The sequence below is a fragment of the Mastigoproctus giganteus genome, chromosome 9 (assembly GCF_048544385.1).
Source record: "Mastigoproctus giganteus isolate SK-2022 chromosome 9, ASM4854438v1, whole genome shotgun sequence".
NCBI lineage: Eukaryota > Metazoa > Arthropoda > Arachnida > Uropygi > Thelyphonidae > Mastigoproctus > Mastigoproctus giganteus.
Genome location: NC_143583.1, coordinates 60,438,022 through 60,461,821, shown reverse-complemented (window position 1 = coordinate 60,461,821; position 23,800 = coordinate 60,438,022). Strand labels below are relative to the sequence as shown.

The 23,800-nt window shown below is 38.1% G+C and overlaps 1 protein-coding gene across 3 annotated transcripts in view; it reads right to left on the bottom strand.

Annotated features, from left to right (window-relative positions):
* Nucleotides 1-23,800, bottom strand: part of Vps16A (vacuolar protein sorting 16) — a 489,369-nt gene that overhangs the window by 100,450 nt on the left and 365,119 nt on the right. For all 3 annotated transcript variants that reach the window (XM_090381825.1, XM_090381827.1, XM_090381826.1), the window contains 2 exons: nucleotides 23,082-23,182; nucleotides 8,946-9,050 (listed from right to left, as the gene is read on the bottom strand). In XM_090381825.1, coding sequence (XP_090237951.1) covers nucleotides 8,946-9,050; nucleotides 23,082-23,182 — 206 coding nt within the window. The remainder of the gene's footprint in view (nucleotides 1-8,945; nucleotides 9,051-23,081; nucleotides 23,183-23,800) is intronic.

The window sequence follows — 23,800 nt, the reverse complement described above, 5'->3', positions numbered from 1 at the left end:
TTTCATTCTCTACCACTGTCAGTGTAGTACCACAGAATTGATACGTTACTCTGGGGTTACTGCTTCCGATATGTAGTACTTTAAATTTGTCAATGTTAAACTTCATTTGTCACCTCTCAAGCCTATCTGCTCAACTTTTCTAGATCCTGTTGCAGCAGCGTACTGTCATTATTGTCTTCAACAACTCAGCGAACCTTCGTATCGTCTGCAAAGTTGGACATTCAGCTTGATATTGTGTAAAAAGGATCAATATCATTTATAAATACAGAAAACAACAATGACACAACACAGAACCCTGAGGTTCTGTGTTAGTTCATTCTCACTAATAACATTAGTCCACGATGAGCAGTGTCCATTGATTACCACTCTCTGTCTTCTCCCACTCAACCATCCCTTTATCCATAGCAGCAATTTGCCTCCAATGCCACACTGGTCCAATTTATTCAGCAGTCTTCCATGCGCAACAGTATCAAAAGCCTTTCTAAGATCCAAATATACGATATCAAAAGTTATTCCCTGCATCCAGTTCGTTTGTGACCACATCATAGTATCCAATCAAATTGGTCAGGCAAGACTTTCCCTTAACAAAACCATGCTGTGTCCGAGCTATAACTGAAGTCTTGTCTAGATGATCCTGCAGTGCTTCTTTAACCAGTGCCTCCATTAATTTTCCTGGAACAGAACTTAAACTAACAGGTATATAATTACTTATGTCACCCTTTGATCCTCCTTTGTGAACTGGGGTCACATTTGCACATCTCCAGTCCATGGGTATCTCCCGAGTCCAAGGAAGCTCTCATAATTATGGCTAAGGGTTTGCTTACTTCCTTTGCTGCCTCCTTTAATATAACTGAATAGATCCCATCCACCCAGAATGCCTTTTTTATGTTTATCTTCAACAATTTCTCCTCCACTATTTTTTAGTTATTACAAAATCATCTAGCTCACTGTCAGAGTTTAATTCACCTCTGGCATTCCCCTCCCTGAATAACTCCTCATGTGTGAATATAGATGCAAAATACTCATTTAGTTTGTTAGCCATGTGAGCAGGATTATCAACAGTTGAACCATCAATATCCAATGGACCAATCTGATTCATCAATTTCCTTCTAGAGTTTACATAGGTAAAGAACTCTTTATGTTTTTCTTTGCATCCTTTGCCAAAGATTTCTCATAATCTGCTTTTGTCTGCCTAATCTCATTTGTGACTTGGTTAGAGATCAGCTTATATCTATCATAGGCTTCCATGTCACCCATTAATTTATATGTATCCCATGCATTTTTATTCTCTGCCATATAAGAAAGGCTTATTCTCTGCCATATAAGAAAGGCTGAAGTCTCCAGACACTGTAAATTTTTCAAATTACAGCGTCTGGAGACTAGGCACCTGCGAGGTGATCTGATTGAGGTTTTAATGGTGTGAGCATGCTCAATGCTGATGGGATTCTTTCTCTTGTTCAGAATAATTACCTGAGAGAGAGCATAAATTCAAATTGAGGAACGACAGTTGTAGGATAGATGTGTGGAAGTTTTCCTTTAGCCAGTGGATAGCTGATTGGTGGAACAGGCTTCCCTCTTTTGTTGTGGAAGTTGATAGCCTAAATAAATTTAAGGCTGAGCTGGACAGGTATTTGGAACGAACGGAGGGGTGAAATGGGAACAGTTTTTTTTTTTTGGCTGATGCTGCATAAGCTTGCTTTCTTGCATCGTATGTCTCTACTAATGCTATGACGTCAGCCTATCAGCCAGCCAGAACCAAAGAACCACCAATATTTCCCCAAATCACAGCCGTGCAACCAACATATCCCACATCAGTAGATTAATTGGTCACTGTTTTGCAGGAGGAATGAAGGACTATACCTATTACAGTCATTAACTGCAATAAACATTCTCGATCTGAACTTGTAATTCATATGTACACCCAACCAGCAACTATAAATGTAATTCCTGGCTCACATGAACATCAATTAGTATTAATATTAACAACATAAAAGGAATCAAAGCTACCCTGCAACAACAAAAAAAAAAAAAAAAAAAATCCTACTTCATTTACCTATTCCTGCCAAACTACCAGAGGTGAAACTGTATATTCTATCCTCCCTTTCCATCAAATTTCTATTGGGCAATCTGGTATGGGAGAGCAGAATTTCATAGTCAGGAATTTCCTGTTTTTAGTATGCTGCTCATTCATTCTACTAGAGAAACGATGGTTAGTTGTTTTTGATAAAAAGCCTTTAATATAAGATATATTTAATAGAAAGAAATTGACATGATTCCTCTAAGCCAGAAAATTCTCTGTGGTTCGGATTTTATGTAATAAAAAATTCTTCTTGTGATTAATAAGGTCTGACCACTACAGAAATTCAGAATCAAAAAACATTAAATAAATTTTTCAGCACTGAAACAAATTCTTAAACAACAGTATGTACAGTAGAACCCGGATTAGAAGTTTTCCAAGAGACCGGAGGTTTATAACTTCTTACGAGGGAAATTTCCTTAGAAGGGAAAATAACCTAAGGGTATGAAATATTAACTACACAAATAAAAATGAAAACATACACATGCATATGACTGATCATGTGAATTGTAGGAACACTTATCAAGAATAAAAATTGCCATTTAATGCAAAACCATATTTATTAGTCACGATTTAATAAGATTTCATTAATATGTAGGCTAGAGCAAATGCATCATTTTGGTTAGTGCAAATGCATCATACTTTATAGTCTAAGATTTCATTATTATAACAAGGATGCAATGAGAAGAAAGGTAATGGGAATGATAAAAATCACTTACAATAATTACGAGTAGTACAAAAAAAAATAACTAAAAAATATAATTTTTTTCAAGTAGCTATCCAGAGAAGACTGCTTCAAATATTTTGGGGAGAGCGTCATATAGAATAAGTCAATTTCCCTAACACATTTCAACACTGACTCAGGAACATCAGGTACACTATGAATGAATTGCTGCAGTGAAGAGAAGCCAATCATTGCATCTCAGAATGTTGGTACAGCAGGCTCATCTTCTTGTTCATGCTCACTACCAATCATGTTTTGATCTTCATTACAAATATCTTTAACACTTTGCAATTCACATGTGATAACATTACAAAGGCTTTTGATACTGTTGCACATGGAAGATTGCTGCACCAACTGGGGCAGTGTGGCATTGGAGGCAAATTGCTGCTATAGATAAAGAGATGGTTGAGTGGGAGAAGACAGAGAGTGGTAATCAAGGGACACTGCTCTTCGTGGACTAATGTTATTAGTGGAGTCCCCCAGGGCTCAATGTTGGGTCCATTGTTGTTTTCTATATTCATTAATGATATTAATGATGGTATATCAGGCATAATATCCAAGTTTGCCGACGATACGAAGGTTGGCAGGGTTGTTAATGACACTAATGACAGTACGCTGCTACAACAGGATCTAGAAAAGTTGAACAGATGGGCTGAGAGGTGGCAATTGAAGTTTAACATTGACAAATGTAAAGTATTGCATATGTGAAGCAGTAACCCCAGAGTAACATAACAACTGTGTGGTACTACACTGACAAGTGGTAGAGAGTGAAAAGGACCTGGGGGTAACTGTGCAGGAAGATATGAAATTTTCTGAGCAGTGCAGATGGTCTGCAAGAGTAGCTCATGGTGTCTTGTCAATGATATACAGGAATTTTTCTAGCAGGGATAAGGAGGTGATTATCCCCTTGTATAAGGCAAGGGTCAGACCACACCTTCAGTACTGTATACAGGTCTGGAGACCTCATTTTAGGAAGGATGTAGAGCTGTTGGAACGAGTACAGAGAAGGGCAACAAGATCAGTGTCTGTAGACTAGGGGACCTGCGAGATGATCTGACTGAGGTGTATAAAGCCTTGAATGGTTTCAGCATGCTCAACGTTGATGGGATTCTTCCTCTTGCTCAGAACAGTTGCCTGAGAGGGCATAAATTCAAACTGAGGAAAGACAGTTTTAGGACAGATGTACGGAAATTTGCCTTTAGCCAGCAAGTGGTTGATTGTTGAAACATACTTCCATCTGTTGTTGTAGAAGTTGATAGCTTAGATAGATTCAAGGCAGAACTAGACAAACATTTATATCGAGTGGATGGGTGAAATAAGGAGTTTTTTTTTTTGGGTTTTTTTTTGGCTGATGCTATATAAGCTTCCTTTCTTGCATGCTAAGGTGGTAGATGACTTTCATCAACCGGTGAAATACCACCACTTTGCTTATTGGAGGCTTGAAGTGGTGAAACCCATGTTTAGTCTCTAGAGCAAAGTTTCCGGCATCCCCCCCCCCCATACTTCTCCTTCAACCCATGCACGGTACTAAGTACTATAGGTTTTGATACCTTTCGTGTTTGGGGTTTTCATAAAAAAAAAAAAAAAATCATGTGCTTTTGCTAATGATAACATCAACATAATCATAAAAATTTACTATAAATCCCTAACCACTCTGTAGGAAATTCCATTGCAAAAGGAATCCCTTCCTATTCATCACTTTTAACACTATCAACATTTTCTTCTATATCATTATAGAACACAGACTTTTTAAAGGAATTAATTAAACAGTAGGGATCAGTGTATCCCATGATGCTTCTAAATAATGCATTGCATATAACAAAGAAAATTTTGAACTTTTCGGTTTTTCCATTAAGTTTTACAAGGGTAAGCAATTTATGTACAAGGTACTTATGAAAATGCATCTTTAAAACTTTGATCACTCCTGATCTGTTTGTTGCACAACTGACAGGAAATGTTGTTGTTGTTGTTGTTTTGGTTTTTAGGAGCATTAGCAACTAAGACCATATTGCTCCGGGATATGCGGTGGTCATTCCCTGGCCTTTCCGCATCTTCCGTATTTGGTGGTGACGGGCTCGAACCCCGGTCTAATCAAGAAGCATGTGATACGCACTGACGGGGAATGCCCAGGGAAGAACTCCACATGGACATTGTCTAACTGCTCATTGTTTTTCAGATGAGCAAGGGCAGTTATCGACAAATAAAAGAATTTTTATATTCTTTTCTGCCATCTTTGAATATACTTAAATACTAATCAAAAAGAGCACAGGTTATCCATTCTGTTTTATTATTCCTGTATTTACATGGATGAGTTTTCACATGTTTGAAATAGTGTGGTTTCTTGGGTTTTCCTATCACAACCAGTGGAAGTTGTTAGAGTGGTAGAAAATGAAAAAGACCTGGGAGTAATTGTGCAATCAGATATGAACTTTTCTGAGAAGTGCAGATAGGTTGCCAGAGAAGGTCATGGGGTGTTGTGAATGGTATACAGGAATTTTGCTAGTAGGGAAAAGGAGGTGATTATCATTTTGTATAAGGCAATGGTGAGGCCTGGTCTGGAGGCCTCTTTTTTTTTTCCTTTTTTTTTTTTTTTTATGAAAACCCCAAACATGAGAGTTATTAGAACCTATTGTACTTAGTACCATGCTTGGGTTGGAGGTTGAAAAGATGAAAGAAGATATTTGTTGACATTAAACTTGAACTTCTGTAGACTGTAATTTTCAGGAAATACGTAAGAAAGAAGGTTGTTCCATAAAATGGCAATTGAATGAATACACAAGGAAAACGAAAAGTTGGTACTGTGAGTTTGAAGTTGGACAGTAAATGGATGTTGTCTGGTGGAGGCATGTGTTCGGACTGTTTTGAAAGAGAGAGTGGGAATTATAGAAGCCAATTCAGAAGAACAGTGCCCATGGAAGTATCTGTAGAAAAGGTATGCAGCAGAAACAGTACATCTATGAGACAGCGAATGGAGAGACTCTGTTAGAGATGAGTCATTAATTATCTTAACTGCCCTCTCCTGAATGGAATCTAGAAGCCTGAGAGAGGTTTTGGGGGAGCATTGCCTCAGATGTGGGAACAGTATTCCATGGAAGGGCGGATTTGCGATTTGTATAGAGTGAACAGCGTTACCTGATAAAGCGAAAGAGAAAATGAAGTTTTTTAGATGCAAAGGAAGCAATATTTGTAATGTGCTTGTGCCAAGAGAGATTAGAAGTCAGAGTAATCCCCAAAAGAGATATATCATTTTGCCTAGAAATTGGAGTGTCACCAAAGATAAGCATAGGAGCAGAAGAATCCTTTTTGAGAGATATAAGACAAGACTGAGTTTTAGAAGGATTGAAATCAACTAAGTTGTCTTTGCCCCACTGGAGAATTGCCTGGAGATTGGTATTTAAGGAATTGATAGCGCATATTCGAGAAGTTGAAGCTGATTGAGCAAGACAAGGTTTCTCAAAATGGAAAGTGGAATGCAATGTGCTATCATCGGCAAAACTATGGATAGGATTTCCAGTCAATGGAAGAAGGTCATTAATATACAAGAGGAAAAGGGTGGGGGGAAAGAACCTTGAGGAACAGCAGCATTAGTGGAGAAGTTAGAAGACAGAGAGCCATCTACCATCACCCTTAGTGAGCGATCAGAGGGGAAACTGAATAACCAATTACAAAAAATAGTTGGAAAACCATAAGATGGAAGCTTGTTTAGGAGACCTTTATGCCAAACATGACCGAAAGCCTTTGACATGTCAAGAGCAACTGTTTGTGTTTCCCGAACTTTTCCATTGAATTTGTCCATAAATGGGTAACATAAGCCAGAATATCACCAGTGGATCGACACTGACGGAATCCATACTAGCGATCATTGATCAGACGGAAGGTTTCTAGGTAGTTTAAGAGTTGGCGGTTAATTGATTTTTCCATTACTTTAGAAAGAATAGAAGTAATTGCAATGGGACATAATTTGATTGGAGGGATTTGTCACACTTTTTAGGAACTGGCTGGATATGAGCAAATTTCCAAGCAGAAGGAAAAACATCTTTGGAATAAGGAAGTGAAAAAAGGTGGCAAAGAACAGGAGTAAATTCAGAAGAACAGGTTTTGAGAACAAGTGGAGAAATACCATCAGGCCCAGGAGCTTTCTTAGCATCAAGATTCGACAAAATCCTTCTGACATCCTTTTGATGGAAGACCACAGGAGGCATTGAATGGAGCGTGTTGGTAATGGTGGGAGGTGTTTTACTAAGATCATCGATACAGGAGTGGGAAGAAAAATTGGATGCTAGCAGGTCAGCTTTATCCTTGGACGAAGCGACAACACAACCATCTGATTTTGACAGAGGTGGGAGCAGAGATGGACAAAAGTTTCAGCCAATAGCTTTGGCAAGTGACCAGAATGCTCGGCTACCATTAGGGCAAGAAGCAAGTTTTCTACTCTTAGCCTGTTCAAAAATCTAGTTTGGACTGATTAATAACTGCTTCACAATTGTTGCGAACTTTGGTGTAGGCAGAAAATGAATCTGAAGATTTGGAAACAAGGCAATTACATATGTAACACAACCTTAGCACATTTATTGGAAAACCAAGGTTTAGATAAAGGACGAGATTTTAAAGTGGAGTGTGGGATAAAGGATTCCATTCCTGCAAGAATAATTTCACTGACATGATCTTAGCAAACATTGACATCAGACGTTTTTAAACAGTAATCCGACCAAAGAAAAGAATAAAAGAAATCTCGCATGTCATCCCATTTTGCATTCTTGTAATGCCAAACAATACGAGGTTGGGAATAGTCATTAGATAAAGGCTACATTGGAGAAGAGACAATCACCAAGTTGTGATCTGAGGTACTTAAAGGACCACTCACTTCGACCGTGTACTTAGAAGGGTTGTTTGTGAGAAAAAGATCAAGCGTGTTGGCTGTATGGTTAGGATTTTCCGGTATTCTTGTAGGTAAACGAACAATCTGTGCAACGTCATTAGCAATTGCAAAAGCCTCAGCATCTCGACCAGCTGGGTCGGTGTGAATAGAAAACGGAAGCCAGCTGGAGTTGTGAACATTAAAATCATCAAGGAAAAATTACCTCACTGTTAGGAAAGTTGGACTGGAGAAAGTCAAGTTGGAAAGAGAGGAAGTCAAAGAGCTCCAAGTGATTAGTGGAGTTGGGAGAACGGTAGAGACAACAGATGAATTTGACACAATGAGGTTGAGAGATTTTAAGCCAGAGGAGATTCCAAATTACCAAGTCTCTGACAGGGAATATCGGAACGGACATATGCACAAGTACCACCTTTGAGGTGAAAGGAATCATACAGTGAATAATTTGGGCAACTGAGATGAGCAGTGGTCAAATCAACCGATCAGCGACTAAGGCTATAATGCGCCTTATCACCATTCTCTCCTTTGAATGCATAAGTCTTATTAGGAAGTAGGCTATAAAAGTCCTATTATTCATCAACATTAAAATTGTCACACTTTCTATATTGTTTGATCAAAACATGTAGTTTCCTTTTCCTCCACTCATCAAGTTGTAACATATTCACAGTAGAAGATTCTCCGCAAATTACTTTGTAAACTAAACCATATTTCTTAAAGAATTACCAAAAAAATACTAATGGTAATCTAGAGAAATAAATGAAGTACAGTATTATGAGTTCAGCTTTCAACATACTTTAATTAAAAGTTAACAATTACTATAAGACATAGCAATAATCCACTAAGTAATTCAGAATTGTAAGAACTTAATGACAAATGCTTCAACTCGAAGATTTAAATATAGAAATAAAGAATTTATATATTTATAAAACATATTAAGTGGGTAAATGTCATTATAATAATACGCTGTGTATTCTTTATCATGAACTTTTTATGCGGGAAAACCTTTTACCCTGGAAACTTCTTATACAGGAAAATAATACATTACAATATTTAGAGTTTAGTTGGGACTTAAGAAACAAAACCTAGTACAGGGGAAATCTTCTTATGTGGGAATTTCTTATCCAGGTTCTACTGTATATTTCACAAAAGTTTAATTTAAATTTAGCATCTAAATTAATTTTTATTATAATGGTTTCACAATATATTTGCAATCTAAGAAACTTATTAATTGCATGCTATTTATTTATTTTCAAAATTTAATTACATACAGGTGTCTGATAACTCTGTATAACATAGCAGTCAGCTTGACCACCAAAATCATCCTCTTGATAATACTGTTCGTGTAACAATTCCAAATTTCGCTCTTTACACATCTAATGTTGTTTATTAAAAACAGAAAAAAGTAAAGAATAAATATTTAACATATTATACATACATACATACATACATATATATAGATAGATAGATACAATGACCAGTCACTTTATTAGGTACATTTGCTTAATAATTAGTAGGTGCCCATTAGTCCTCAGAACAGCCTGGATGCATTATGCAATCAACTCAATAAGGTGCTGAAGGCATGCCAGAGTGATGCTGGTCTATGTTGACTGAACTGCTTCCCACAGTTGTTGCAAATTGGATGGTTACACATCTTTACTCCAAAACACTCATTCCACTTCATCCCACAACTGCACACTGGATTGAAATCTGGTGACTCGGGAGGTCACCACAGTGAACTGAACTCACTCTCATACTTCTCAAACCAGTTTGGTACAATTGTGAGCTTGTGAAGTAAATCACCCTGTTTCAAGAAAAAGAACCCATTCACAAATGGATACATTGCAGCCATAAAGGGATTGCCTGATCAGAAATAATTTCCAAATAATCTTAGGCATCCAAATGTCTCTCCAATGGCATCAAGAGCCCAATATGAACCACAAAAACACTCCCTGCGCCATTAAACTAACACCACAAGCCAGCATTAAAAATACATGGCAGGATGGGTACAGGGACTAATGCTATTTTTGCCACATTCTAGTCCTCTCCATCAGCATGAAACAGCACAAACCAGGATTTGTCAGCCTATCAACTGTTGGTGTCAAGTCCACTGCCAATTGTTTGTGTCTGGTAAACCATACCTTACCGCTGTTTTGCTGACATAAGTGGAACTAAGTTCAGTCATCAACTGTGATTTCCCATCTGTAACAAGGTGAGTTATGTGTTATAAAATGCCTTTTTGGTTACATTATTGTACTGGGTTGCCATTTGACTGATTGTAGCCTTACCATTACCACATACAAATTTTATTAGGCTCTCTTGGATTCTTACATAAATGAGCTGTTTCTAAGAATTTGAAGTACTGATTAAGTCTTCAAATGAAGACTTGTAGGGATATCATTCAAGTGGTGCCAAAATAAGGGGCTTAAATAAGTTCAAAGCAGAATTGGACAAGTATTTGGAGTGAATGGATGGGTGCAATGGGAAGAGTTTTTTTTTTTTTTTTTTGGCTAATGCTATATAAGCTTGCTTTTTTGCATCATATGCCTCTACTAATGCTAAAAGACATAAGGAATGCAAAATTTGAATATAGGGAGTACAATACATGATCACCACTGGGTGGGTATCATTTGGTTATTGGACCAATCTGAAGACAAAGTCATATGTGAAAACTGCAGCAGGGTTGCAGTATCAAAGGTATTCCTACAAGTGCATTGAACACCAACTACCACGACACAATCAAAGTCAATTAGGTGTTGTCCAATCTTGCACTCAATTGCACACACTGAGCAACCCAACAGATATGTTGGGTTGCTCAGTTGCATGATAGCAACATTTGAAGGAGAGCTATCCTTTTCATGAAATGAAAAGGATAGCTGTACTTAATAAAGTGGTCACTCAAGTGAATGCACAAAGGCAATTAACTTGTAAATATTAAAAATGTATTCTACCAAATAATACAGTAGAAAAACAACAATAGTAAGATTATTTCTTTCATTTTTTATTGTCTATAATACTTCTTATGAGCTCTGCAACTAATATTTACATACATCAAATACAGACATTGTAGGAAATGCAGAAACATGGGGTCACTCAGGCATAAGTGATGTGAATTTGAATATGGGGAGTGCAATGTATGCAGGAAGGACAGGAGAGCTGAAACAGTTATGCTCTTAGTTAAGAAGCATATTAAATCTAAAGCACTGCATCCAGTTGACATGGACCAAGGGTGCAAAGCTGAGTCAGTTTGGTGATATAAGCACAGGGAAAACATGAGAATAGGAGTGTGTTATAGGTGTAATCACTATAATGAGGATACCAAAGAGCTATACAGAGAAACAGAATGAGTCAACAAATCAGAAGGGATTATAATGGGAGATTTTAACTTTCCAGATGTTGAATGGAATTTGAGGATTGGTCACTCACACAGCAGGAACAACTTATTGTATTTCGTGGATGACTCTTTTCCTACAGAAGCATGTTAGAGAGGTAACAAGAAGAAGCAACTCTTGATCTGGTTATCAACAGTGATTCTTCATGCAATAAGAATCTGCAGATAAAAGACCCACTGGGTGACAATGATCACATTGTACTAATATGGAATTTAATTGAAGACATAACTACTGTACAGTGGTCTCAGACAGTTTTTAAATTCTGTGCAATGAGAAAAACTGATGAAGATAGCAAAAGCAAATTCTACATGGAAACTATTCAGGGAAGTAATCAAAGAAGCTATTAGGCTTTTCATACCAATGAAGAAATGTTGTTCAAGGTTTAGACCTAAATGGAAGTCAAATGAACTATTGAGATACATGGCATAGAAGAAAGGTGCATGGGATGCATATAAATTATAGGTGATACAGAAGACTACGGTAGATATAAATTAGTCTGTAATCAAGTCAAAAAGGAGGTTATGCAAGCTAGGGCAGATTATGAGAAGTCCCTGGCAAAGAATGCAAAGAAAAGAGCAAAGACTTCTATGCTTATATTAACAATAGAAAGAAGTGGTTGAATCACATTGAGTGATTTGGTTACTAGCATTCTAGCATTAGCATTAGTTGAGGCATATGATGCAAGAAAGCAACCTTATACCAGCATCAGCCAAAAAAAAAAAAAAAACCCTTCCTATTTCACCCATCTGGCCACTCCATATGTTTGTCTAGTTCAGCCTTATATTTATTTAAGCTATCAACTTCCACAACAACAGATGGAAGTCTGTTCCAACAATCAACTACCCATTGGTTAAAGGCAAACTTGTGCATGTATTCTACAACTGTCTTTCCTCAATTTGAATCTATGCCCCCTCATGTTCTTAATCTGAGCAAGTGGAAGTATCCCGTCAGCATTGAGCCTGCTCAAACCATTCAAGGCTTTATATGCCTCGATCAGATCACCTCGCAGGTGCCTAGTCTCTAGAGGCTGCAACTTGCAGAACTTAAGCCTTTCTTTGTAAGCATCCCTTTGTCCTCTAACCAATCCTGTTGCCCTTCTCTGTACTCCTTCTAGCAACTCTACATCCTTCCTAAAATGAGATCTCCAGACCTGTATGCAGTACTCAAGGTATGGCCTGACCATTGCCTTATACAAAGGTATAATCACCTCCTTGTCTCTGCTAGCAAAATTCCTATTTATCATTGACAAAACTCCATGACCTGCTCTGGCAGCCTGTCTGCACTGCTCAGAGAACTTCATATCTGACTGCACAATTACCCCAGGTCTCCACCTCCCTGAGCGTAGTACCACACAGTTGGTACGTTTCCCTTGGGTTACTGCTACCCAAATGGAGTACTTTGCATTTGTCAATGTTAAACTTCAGTTGTCACTTCTCAGCCCATCTGCCTAACTTTTCTAGATCCTGTTAGACTTTGGGTTAACTGTTGATGACCCTGCTCATGTTGCAGACAAATGAAATAGATATTTTGCATCTACGTTCACAGATGAGAAATTCTTTAGGGAAGATGTCCCAGAAATTTATAAAACACTAATGAGGAGCTAAATGATTTTGTGATCACTGAAAGGGAAGGGGAGAAGAAACTGTAGAGGATGGACTGAAAAAATAACGTGGGGTATATGTTCCCAGGTTATTTTTTGGAGGTAGCAAAGGAGGTAAACAAACCTTTAGCCATTCTTATTAGAGCATCCTTGGATTCAGGAGTGGTCCCATGGACTGGAGATGTGCAAATGTATCCCCAATTCAGAAAGGGGATCAAAGGGTGACACAAATAATTACGGACTTGCTGGTTTAACTTCTGTTCTGGGGAAAATAATGGACTTGCTGGTTAAAGAAGCATTGCAAGATCATCTAGACAAGACTGCATTTATAGTTCAGACACAGCATGGGTTTGTTAAGGAGAAGTCTTCTCTGACCAATTTGATTGAATAATATGATGTGATCACAAAGGAACTGGATGCAAAAAATAATTTTGATATCATATACTTATTTTTCAGGAAGGCTTTTGGTACTGTTGCACATAAAATTCTGCTGTACAAACTGGAGCAATTTGGCATTAAGGACAAATTACTGCTATGGATAAAGGGATAATTAAGTGGAAGAAGACAGAGATTGGTTATCAATGGGCACTGCTCTTCATGGACTAATTATTAGTGGAGTTCCCCAAGGTTTAGTGCTGGGCCCATTGTTGTTTTCAATATTTATAAATGACATTGATGCAAATTTAGACATTAAGCCTGATGTATATCAGGCTTAATGTCTAAATTTGCAGGTGATATAAAGGTTATCAGAGTGGTTAACAACAGTCATCAGGGAAGTTACTGTAAGAAGATCTCGGAAAATTGGGTCAATGGGCTGAGAAATGGCAGTTAAAGTACACTGACAAATGCAAGGTACTGCACATGGGTAGCAGTAAATGCAAAGTAACTTATGAACTCTGTGGTACACTCGAGGTAGTGGAGAAAATTGGAGAAAATGACTTGGGGTAATTGCAAAATCAGACATAAAATTCTCTGAACAGTGCAAGCGTGCTACCAGGACAGCTCACAGGGTTTTGTCAATGATATACAGAAACTTTGCTAGCAGGGATTAGGAAGTGATTTTCCATTTGTATAAAGCCATGATTACAGCACACCTTGACTACTGCATACAGGTCTGGAGGCCTCACTTTAGGAAGAATGTAGATCTGCTGGAATGGGTGCAGAGAAGGGTTTGTTTGTTTGTTTGTTGTTTTTTTGGTTTTTAGGAGCATTAGCAACTAGGGCCATATTGCTCCGTGGATATGCGGTGGTCATTCTCTGACCTTTTCGCATCCTCTGTATTTGGTGGGCACGGGCTCGAACCCCGGTCTAATCAAGAAGCGTGTGCTATGCACTGCTGCTCCTGCCCACCTGGCTATGGAGGCGCCCACAGAGAAAGGCAATCAGACTGGTGAAGGGAACAAAAGGGTGCTCTTACCTAGAAAGGCATAAGTTCTGCAAATTGCAGTGCCTCAACAGTAAGCACCTGCAATGAGATCTGATTGAGGTGTTTAAAGCATTGGATGGATTGAGTAAATTTTATGTTAATGGAATTCATCCCCTAACTGAAGCCACAAATGGGGGAACATAAATTCAATTTGAGGAAGGATGGCTATAGGATAGATAAGAAGAAGTTTGCTTTCAGCCAGCAGATTGGTGATTGTTGAAATAGGCTACCATTTGTTATTTTGGAAGTGGATAGGTTAAATAAATTCAAGGAAGAACTAGACAAATTCTTGATGGGTATGGAAGTAAACAGTGTAGTTTTTTTTTTTTTTGTGTGTGTGTGTGTGTGTGTGTGTGTTTTTGGGGGCGCTGACTCTCTTTAGAAAATACAGTTGCGAGTTACAGGCTCCGAAAAAAAACGATAAGTTTTTGCTTATTATTTACATAATTGTTATTTTATATTGTACTTAATACGTTGTCTTATAGTTCTAATTACGCTGGTTATTTTTATTTTAATTTGTATAAACAGTTTTTGTGGATATACGTAATACTTTATAAAACCGTTATTTCATTCAAATATTGCAGGCATTGTTTTTGTATATAGTGATAGGGAATTCAAATTTTTAATTGAGGTAGTTAGGTAGCTCTAACGTATAATTATAGAAACAGTAATACGCTTCACTGTTTCTATTAGATAGCGTAGTATTGACATTTAATTTAATTTAATTTATTGATCTTATTAATTTAAAATAGCATGCCCCAAACTAGAGCAGCAAAGCAACGGGCACAAAGTGGCAGGAGTGCTGTGACTAGGGGGAGAACTGAGGGGGGCGATTCTCCAACGCATCACAGCCTTAAAAAATGTGCAACTTGTGAAATGTTTGCCGAACTGTCTGGAACGGAACATGATATTGCCATGGGGGATGTCTTTGTGTGTGCACGATGTAAGGAGTGTAAGGAAATCAGGTGACAACTCAGCGTTGTTATGGGCCTATATGAGAGTTGGAAGGACAGGGTGAATGCCCTCGAAAGATCTAAATTGAGGGGCCCATCAGGCTCTCAGCTGCCCACATCAACGCCAGAGCTTGCACTTGGTCATCGCGCAACACAGCGGCAACCCCCAAGGCAGATTGCGCTGGTCCCAAAGGAACTAGTAGTTGTTGGTGACTCTATTGTCAGGGAAACGGGAAACATCCTTTGTAGAAAGGATAGACGGAACAGGACCAGGGTATGTCTGCCAGGGGCAAAGGTTGATGATGTTGTAGAGCAGATATCATCTTTTAAGGGCACAAAAGGTGATATAGTTGTACACGTTGGCACTAATGATATTAAGAGTAGGAGACCAGCAGAATTACTTAACAAGTACAGGTCACTGATGAAAAAAAGCCGTGAATTAGGGTTGAATTTAACAGTGTCTGCAATTCTGCCCAGACACGATAGGAGGGAGTATATGATGAGAGCCTTGTCGATCAATTCGGCCCTGGAAAGATTGTGCAAGGCTCAAAGGGTAGAATTTTTTTCAGCCTGGACTGTACTTGTTAACAGGAGAGATTGCTTCTACAGGGATGGGATACACTTAAATAGAAAGAGTGCAAGAATATTTGCTGATGCTATCGAGGCAGTGTTAGGTGGGTCGGAAAACTTATAGCTTGGGGAGATACAAGGACTAATAGTTTAACAGTAGCCGTAGGCAGAGGTGAAGGGGATTCTTGCACAACTTCTATTAGAATAAGTAGCGACCTGGAGCGAGGGGTGTTGGGGGTTTCAGGGACGGATGTCAGTCATCGTGAAACAGGTGGGTATATGGGATGTGTTAGAGTGGCTGGGAATAGGAATAGGTGCATGTATACTTGCATGTATACCAATGCTAGAAGTATAGTAAATAAATTTGATGAATTTGAAGTGTTGGTCAAGACATCAAAGGCGGATATTGTTGGGATATCAGAGACGTGGTGTCACACAGATATAAGGAATGCCGAACTGGAATTTGGGGAGTACAATGTGTACAGAAAGGATAGACAGGATAGGAACGGAGGAGGTGTTATGCTGCTAATAAAGAAAAACATAAAATCAAAAGAAGTGCATCCAGTTGATATAGATGAACAGTGCACTGTTGAGTTAGTTTGGTGTGACATAAGCACTGCGAAAGCAAAAATTAGAGTAGGAGTGTGTTATAGGCCTAATGACTCGAATGAGTACAATGAACAATTGTACAGAGAAATAGAGTGGGCTAGTAAATCGGAATGTCTTATAATGGGGGATTTTAACTTCCCAGATATTGACTGGAACTTGTGGGTTGGGCACTCACACACTAGTCAGACTTTTGTGGATTTATTGGATGATTGTTTTCTGCAGCAGCATGTTCGAGAGGCAACCAGAGAAAGTAATACTCTTGATCTGGTTATCAGCAGTGATTATTCATGTATTAGGAATTTGCAGATAAAAGAACCACTAGGTGGCAGTGATCACAATGTACTGATGTGGGATTTACTTAAAGATTTAATTACCATCAGGGGTAAAGGAAAGGGTTTTTGCTTCCGTAAAGGCGAGTACAGTGGTCTCCGACAGTTTTTAAATTCTGTACAGTGGGATCAACTGACGATGTTACCAACAGTAAATTCTAAGTGGGAAGCATTCAAGGAATTAATCGTGGAAGCTACTAAAAGTTTCATACCTATTAAGAAATATTGTTCAAGGTTTAGGCCTAAATGGTTGTCAAATGAACTAATGAGACTCGTAACAGAGAAGAAAAATGCATGGGATGCATATAGATTATCAAGCGACTCAGAAGCCTATGGCAGATATAAGTTAATCTGTAATCAGGTCACAAAGGAGGTTCGGCAGGCGAAGGCAGATTACGAGAAATCCTTGGCAAAAGATGCTAAGAAAAACAGCAAAGATTTCTTTACTTATATAAACTCTAAAAGGAAGGGGATGAATCTGATTGGTCCACTTGACATCGATGGTTCGACTGTTGATGATCCTGCTCAGATAGCAAACAAACTGAATGAGTATTTTGCATCTACATTCACACATGAGGAGTTATTAAGGTTTGAAAATGGCAGAAGGTTATCAAATTGTAGCAGTGTGCTTAATGATCTTGTAATAACTGAGAGCAAAGTGGAAGAGAAATTGTTGAAGTTAAACGTAAGAAAAGCACCTGGGGTGGATGGTATCTATCCAGTTATATTAAAGGAGGCGACAAAGCAACTAAGCAAACTCTTAGCCATAATTATGAGAGCATCCCTGGACTCAGGGGAGGTGCCCACGGACTGGAGATGTGCAAATGTATCCCCAATTCACAAAGGGGGATCGAAGGGTGACACGAGTAATTACAGACCAGTTAGTTTAACTTCTGTTCCGGGTAAAATAATGGAGTCACTGGTTAAAGATGCATTGCAGGATCATCCAGACAAGACTGCAGCAATAATTCAGACACAGCATGGGTTTGTTAAGTGAAAGTCTTGTCTGACAAATTTGATAGGATATTATGATGTGGTTAAAAAGGAACTGGATGAAAAAAATAATTTTGATATCATATATTTGGATTTCAGGAAAGCTTTTGACACTGTTGCGCATGGAAGACTATTGTACAAATTGGAGCAGAATGGTATTAAGGGTAAGTTGCTACAATGGATAAAAGGATGGTTAAGTGGGAGAAGACAGAGGGTGGTAATCAATGGATGCTGCTCTTCTTGGACTAATGTTATTAGTGGAGTCCCACAGGGTTCGGTGTTAGGTCCACTGTTGTTTTGTATATTTATCAATGATATTGATGAAGGTATATCAGGCTTAATGTCCAAGTTTGCAGATGATACAAAGGTTGGCAGGGTTGTTAATGACAGTAATGGCAGTGTGCTACTGCAACAGGATCTAGATAATTTGGGCATATGGGCTAAGAAGTGGCAACTGAAGTTTAACCTTGACAAATGCAAAGTACTGCATATGGGTAGAAGTAACCCCAGAGAAACGTACCAACTGTGTGGTACTACACTTAAGGTGGTAGAAAATGAAAAAGACCTGGGAGTAATTGTGCAGTCAGATATGAAGTTCTCTGAGCAATGTAGACAGGCTGCCAGGGCAGGTCATGGGGTTTTGTCAATGATATATAGGAATTTTGCTAGCAGGGAAAAGGAGGTGATTATCCCTCTGTATAAGGCAATGGTCAGGCCACGCCTTGAGTACTGCGTACAGGTCTGGAGGCCTCATTTTAGGAAGGATGTAGATTTACTTGAGCGTGTACAGAGAAGGGCAACAAGATTGGTGAGGGGAATGAAGGGATCCTCTTACCAAGAGAGGCTTAAGTTCTGCAAATTGCAGTGGCTGGAGACTAGGCACCTGCGCAGTGATCTGACTGAGGTATATAAGGCCTTGAATGGGTTGAGCACGCTGAATTCTGATGGGATCCTTCCACTTGTTCAGATTACGAACCTAAGGGGGCATAAATTCAAATTAAGAAAAGACAGATGTAGAATAGATGTGCGGAAATTTGCCTTTAGCCAGCGGGTGGTTAATTGCTGGAACAAACTTCCATCTGTCGTTGTGGAAGTTGATAGGTTGAATAAATTTAAGGAGGAACTGGACAGGCATTTGGAGGGAATGGTGTGATTTTTTTTTTTTTTTTTTTTGGCTGATGCTGCATAAGCTCATACATTTGCTTTCTTGCATCACATGCCACTACTACTACTACTACATTTGCTTTCTTGCATCATTTCCCATTACTACAACTACTATTACTACATTTTAGCAATATTCTACTCAGATTCTTGCTACATAAATATATTACTGTACAATCCAAAACAAGTGATTTCTCAATTGAAATGCTATAGAGATTTCCTCTTAGTCACTGCATATATGCACATTATAAGAGAATGTTAGTTGGGTCAGAAAATTGCTAGTTTGGGGAGAAAAGATACACAACTAATAACAACAGCTGCAAGCAGAGGTGCAAGTCGTTCTTGCACTACTTAGGGTTAAATTTGAAAATGTCTGCAATCCAGCCCAGACACGATAGGATAGGAGGGAGTATATGATGAGAGCATTGTCAATCAATTCGGCCCTGGAGAGATTGTGCAGCGCTCATGGGTAGAATTTTTCTCAGCATAGTCTGTGCTTGTTAACAGGAGAAATTGCTTCTACAGGGATGGGATAAACTTAAATAAAAAGGGTGCAAGAATATTTGCTGATGCAATCAAGTCAGTGTTAGGTGGGGGGGGGGGTTCATAGAATAATAGATTAACAGTAGCTGCTGGCAGAGGTGAATATGATTTTTGCACTGCTTCTATTGGAATGAGCAGCAGTTCAGAAAGCAAGTTCGTGGGAGTCAAGAAACAAGTAAATACATGGGCTGTGTTAGAGTAACTAACAATAAGAACAGATGCATGTATACTTGCAATTACACCAATGCTAGGAGTATAGTAAAGAAATTTGATGAATTTGAAGTGCTGGTCAAGACATCAAAGGCAGATATTGTCGGGATATCAGAGGCATGGTGTCACACAGATATAAGGATTACAGAATTGGAATTTGGGGATTACAATGTGTATACTTTAGGAAGGATGTAGATCTGCTGGAACAGGTGCAGAGAAGGGCAACCAGACTGGTGAAGGAAACAAAAGGGTGCTCTTACCTAGAAAGACTTCAGTTCTGCAAACTGCAGCATCTCAACAGTAAGCACCTGTGAAGAGATCTGATTGAGGTGTTTAAAGCATTGGTGTCCATCTACGTCAACTGGATGCACTTCCTTAGTTAAGAAACACATAAAATCTAAGCAGTTTACATAGATGGACAGTGCAATGTTGAGTTAGTTTGGTGTGACATAAGCACTGGGAAAGAAATGGGTGAAACGAGAAGGGGTGTTTTATTTTTGGCTGATACTGTATAAGCTTGCATTAGTGCATCATATGCCTTTACTAATGCTAATGCGTAATGATTCTGATGAGTACAATAAACAATTATACAGAGAAAGAGTGGGCCAGAAAATCAGTGACTTATAATGGGGGATTTTAACTTCCCAGATATAGATAGGAACTTGTGATTTGGTCACTCGCACACTTGCATGGCTTTTGTGGATTTATTGGATTATTGTTTTTTACAGCAGCATTTTATAGAGGCAACTAGCGGGAGTAATAGTCTTGATCTGATTGTTAGTAGTGATTCTTCATGCATTAAGAATATGCAGAAAAAGGAACCACTAGGTGGCAGTTGTTGTTGTTGTTTTTTGTTATTTGGTTTTTAGGAGCATTAGCAACTAAGGCCATATTACTCCAGGATATGCGGTGGTCATTCCTGACCTTTCCGCATCCTCCGTATTTGGTGGTGACGGGCTCGAACCCCGGTCTAATCAAGAAGAGTGTGCTACGCACTGCTGCTCCTTCCCACCTGGCTATGGAGGCGCCTCTAGGTGGCAGTGATCACAGTGTACTGATGTGGGATTTACTTAAAGATGTATCAGTGGTAAAGGGAAATGGATGTCAGATGAACTAATGAGGCTTGGGGCAGAGAATAAAAATGTGTGGGATGCATATAAATTATCAGTTGATACAGAAGCCTATGGTAGATACAAGCTAGTCTGTAATCAAGTCACAAAGGAGGTTAGGTAAGTGAAGGCAGATTATGAGAAATCATTGGCAAAGGATGCAAAGATTTCTTTAGTTATATAAACTGTAAAACTATATAATATTGGTGCAAATACACCACAGTTTACCCGTAAATTTAACTACATAAGTAGTGTAACGGCATCGTTTGATTTTTTCTCATATGGTGGCTACCTTCACAATGAGATACCAGGTATTGCACTATGAATAAATAATGCTTCTCTAGTAGAGGAGACTACTGTTAATTATTCTCAGTGGGCACCACCACCCAGACATGTTTTGGAGCTTGTTGGTGCACTCATCGGTGGGCGGACAGGTATCCTGATAATGCAGACATGTCATCACGGTTGTGAAGTTAATTCCACAATATGAGAGATGCCAAATGGTGAAGACAATGATAATATTTTGAATAACTTCATCAATATCATTGATAAATACAGAAAACAACAATGGCCCATCTGGAGATGTCACAGGATACTTGTGCAGAATACAATAAGTATGCATAGCCTTAAGACTGTCATTAATCATTTGTTAACCCTAGTTAACATGGAATAATAAGAAGGAATACTACTGATCTGAAACTAATAAAAAAAAAAAAAAAACATTTGTAGAGATTCCATTATGGAACTGATCATCACAAATAATTAAAATAAGCAATGAATGGCTGTGCAGGCCTGCATTTCTTCATGGAGTGCTATGAAATGGTGACTAGCAAGTTGAACTTAAAAATTAAAATGTGTTTGCACTTTCATTACTTCTTATACAAGAAATATTGTTTCCAAAGTTGGGCCAATACATAATGTGGAGTTCACTGCATATCAGGCCTGAAGACAGGTGTACAGAAGATCGCAAAATGTTACCCAAATAACTTGTATTGTATAGATAATACATTAGATTGTATGATCTAATACATTAGATATTGTATTAGATGTATATATCATCTCAATACATACTTGTATTAGATATAAGTATGTATTGAGATGATAATATTCGAAATAACATATAACTTCATATGTGGTAAGAGTGCACTTTTTAAATTAACTTTAGTTAAGTTTCAAATCACATATTAAACCCCTCCCTCCACTATCAAAATTACTTCACTGCTTATAAAGTTAAATTGGAGAAAGCTAAGTTTAAAAAAATATGAAACTGAAAAATTCCAAATGACTTGTCACATTCAGATTCAGATAGAAGCAACAAATGAATCTGGCAGAACAGGTAAAGAAATTTGACCCAAAAGAGATAAAAAGAGAGGACATTCCTGAATAGGAAATGACAATGACCACAAGATTGAAATTATGAAAAAGTACTACCTTTAAAGCAGAAGAAATCATAGTGAATAATTAGTTCAAATAAGGAGTTGAAACAACTTATAAAGACATTTTCCAAAAAAAATTGAAGTTAGCAAAAAGTCAATTGAAATAAACATCACTGTGAGAGAGAGAGAGAGAGAGAGAGAGAGAGAGAGAGAGAGAGAGAGAGAGAGAGAGAGAGAGAGAGAGAGAGAGAGAGCATACACATTTTCAAAATGGATTAGGAGATCTTTTGGAAGATTTAGTTCTTTTTTTGTAGATAAGATTGTTCCATAATTGTGCAGGCAGGCATTCCATAAATGTTCCATAATTGGTTGTGCAGGCAGATATGAAGTTCTCTGAGCAGTGCAGACGGGCTGCAAGAGTAGCTCATGGAGTATTGTCAATGATATACAGGAATTTTTCCAGCAGGGATAAGGAGGTGATTATTCCATTGTATAAGGCAATGGTCAGGCCACACCTAGAGTACTGTATACAGGTCTGGAGGCCTCATTTCAAGAAGGATGTAGAGCTGCTGGAACGAGTACAGAGAAGGGCAACAAGATTAGTGAATGGAACAAAGGGGTGCTCTTACGAAGAAAGGCTTAAGTTTTGCAAATTACAGTGTCTGGAGACTAGGCACCAGCGAGGTGATCTGATAGAGGTGTATAAAGCCTTGAATGGTTTAAGCATGCTCAATGCTGATGGGATTCTTCCTCTAGCTCAGAAAAATCACCTGAGAGGGCATAAATTCAAATTGAGGAAAGACAGATGTAGGATAGACGTGCGGAAATTTGCCTTTAGCCTGCGGGTGGTTGGTTGGTGGAACAGACTTCCATCCCTTGTGGTGGAGGTTGATAGCCTAAATAAGTTTAAGGCTCAGCTGGACAGGTATTTTGAACGAACAGAGGGGTGAAGTGGAAGTGGTTTTTTTTTTTTTTTTTTTGGCTGATGCTGCATAAGCTTGCTTTCTTGCATCAAATGCCTCTACTAATGCTAATGCTAATAATATGTAAAGCCCTTCACCTTGTCTAATTGAAACAATACCTCAGCCAGGCTAACCACATATGATTGAAACTGTAACTTTTAAAAATATACTTACTTTTAAATAAAGTGCATATGCCACTGGAAAATTTCTTACAGTCATAGAAAAATCAGATTTCCACTTATCACCTTGTTCTAGGTGCTGAATTACAAGGTGTACTATAAAGAAATATAAATCATTAAAAAAATTCTTATGTGTAAATCTTAAAATTAATGTTAACAAAGGTAAAAACATAAAAATTCTTGACATAAGATCCAAACAACTGAGATCCATAAAATTTCTTTAAAACTAAATAGAACTTTAATTTGATGTAAACACAAAAATATAAAATCAAATAAAAACAATATATTTTTAAAACTGGATACAGAAAACCTTCTTAATTAAGAATCAGATAATCCAATATATCTGACAATGCAAAGTAATTTCGCTTCCCCATGTGAGCAGGATTTTGTATGGTTTTCAGTATGCTTATTTTGAAATACCGTTAAATTTAATTCAAATAAAAATTGCTTCACAATGACTATTTACTATCTGATTAATTCAAAATGTTTTCAGTAACAAGATATATCCTCCTTCTATGACAAAACACTTTTATATGTTTTGCTGCAAAAGGAAAGCAATTGTTTAAACAATTAGATAAGCAAAACCATAAACAGCTGCCCCCTCTCTCCTCTTCACATGCATGCACTACAGCATAAGTAAAATAATGGAATGTCACTCATTTAGTAAATGTTCATTTGTGTTTTTCCTTTGTTTGGTGAAGCAGGAGTGAACAA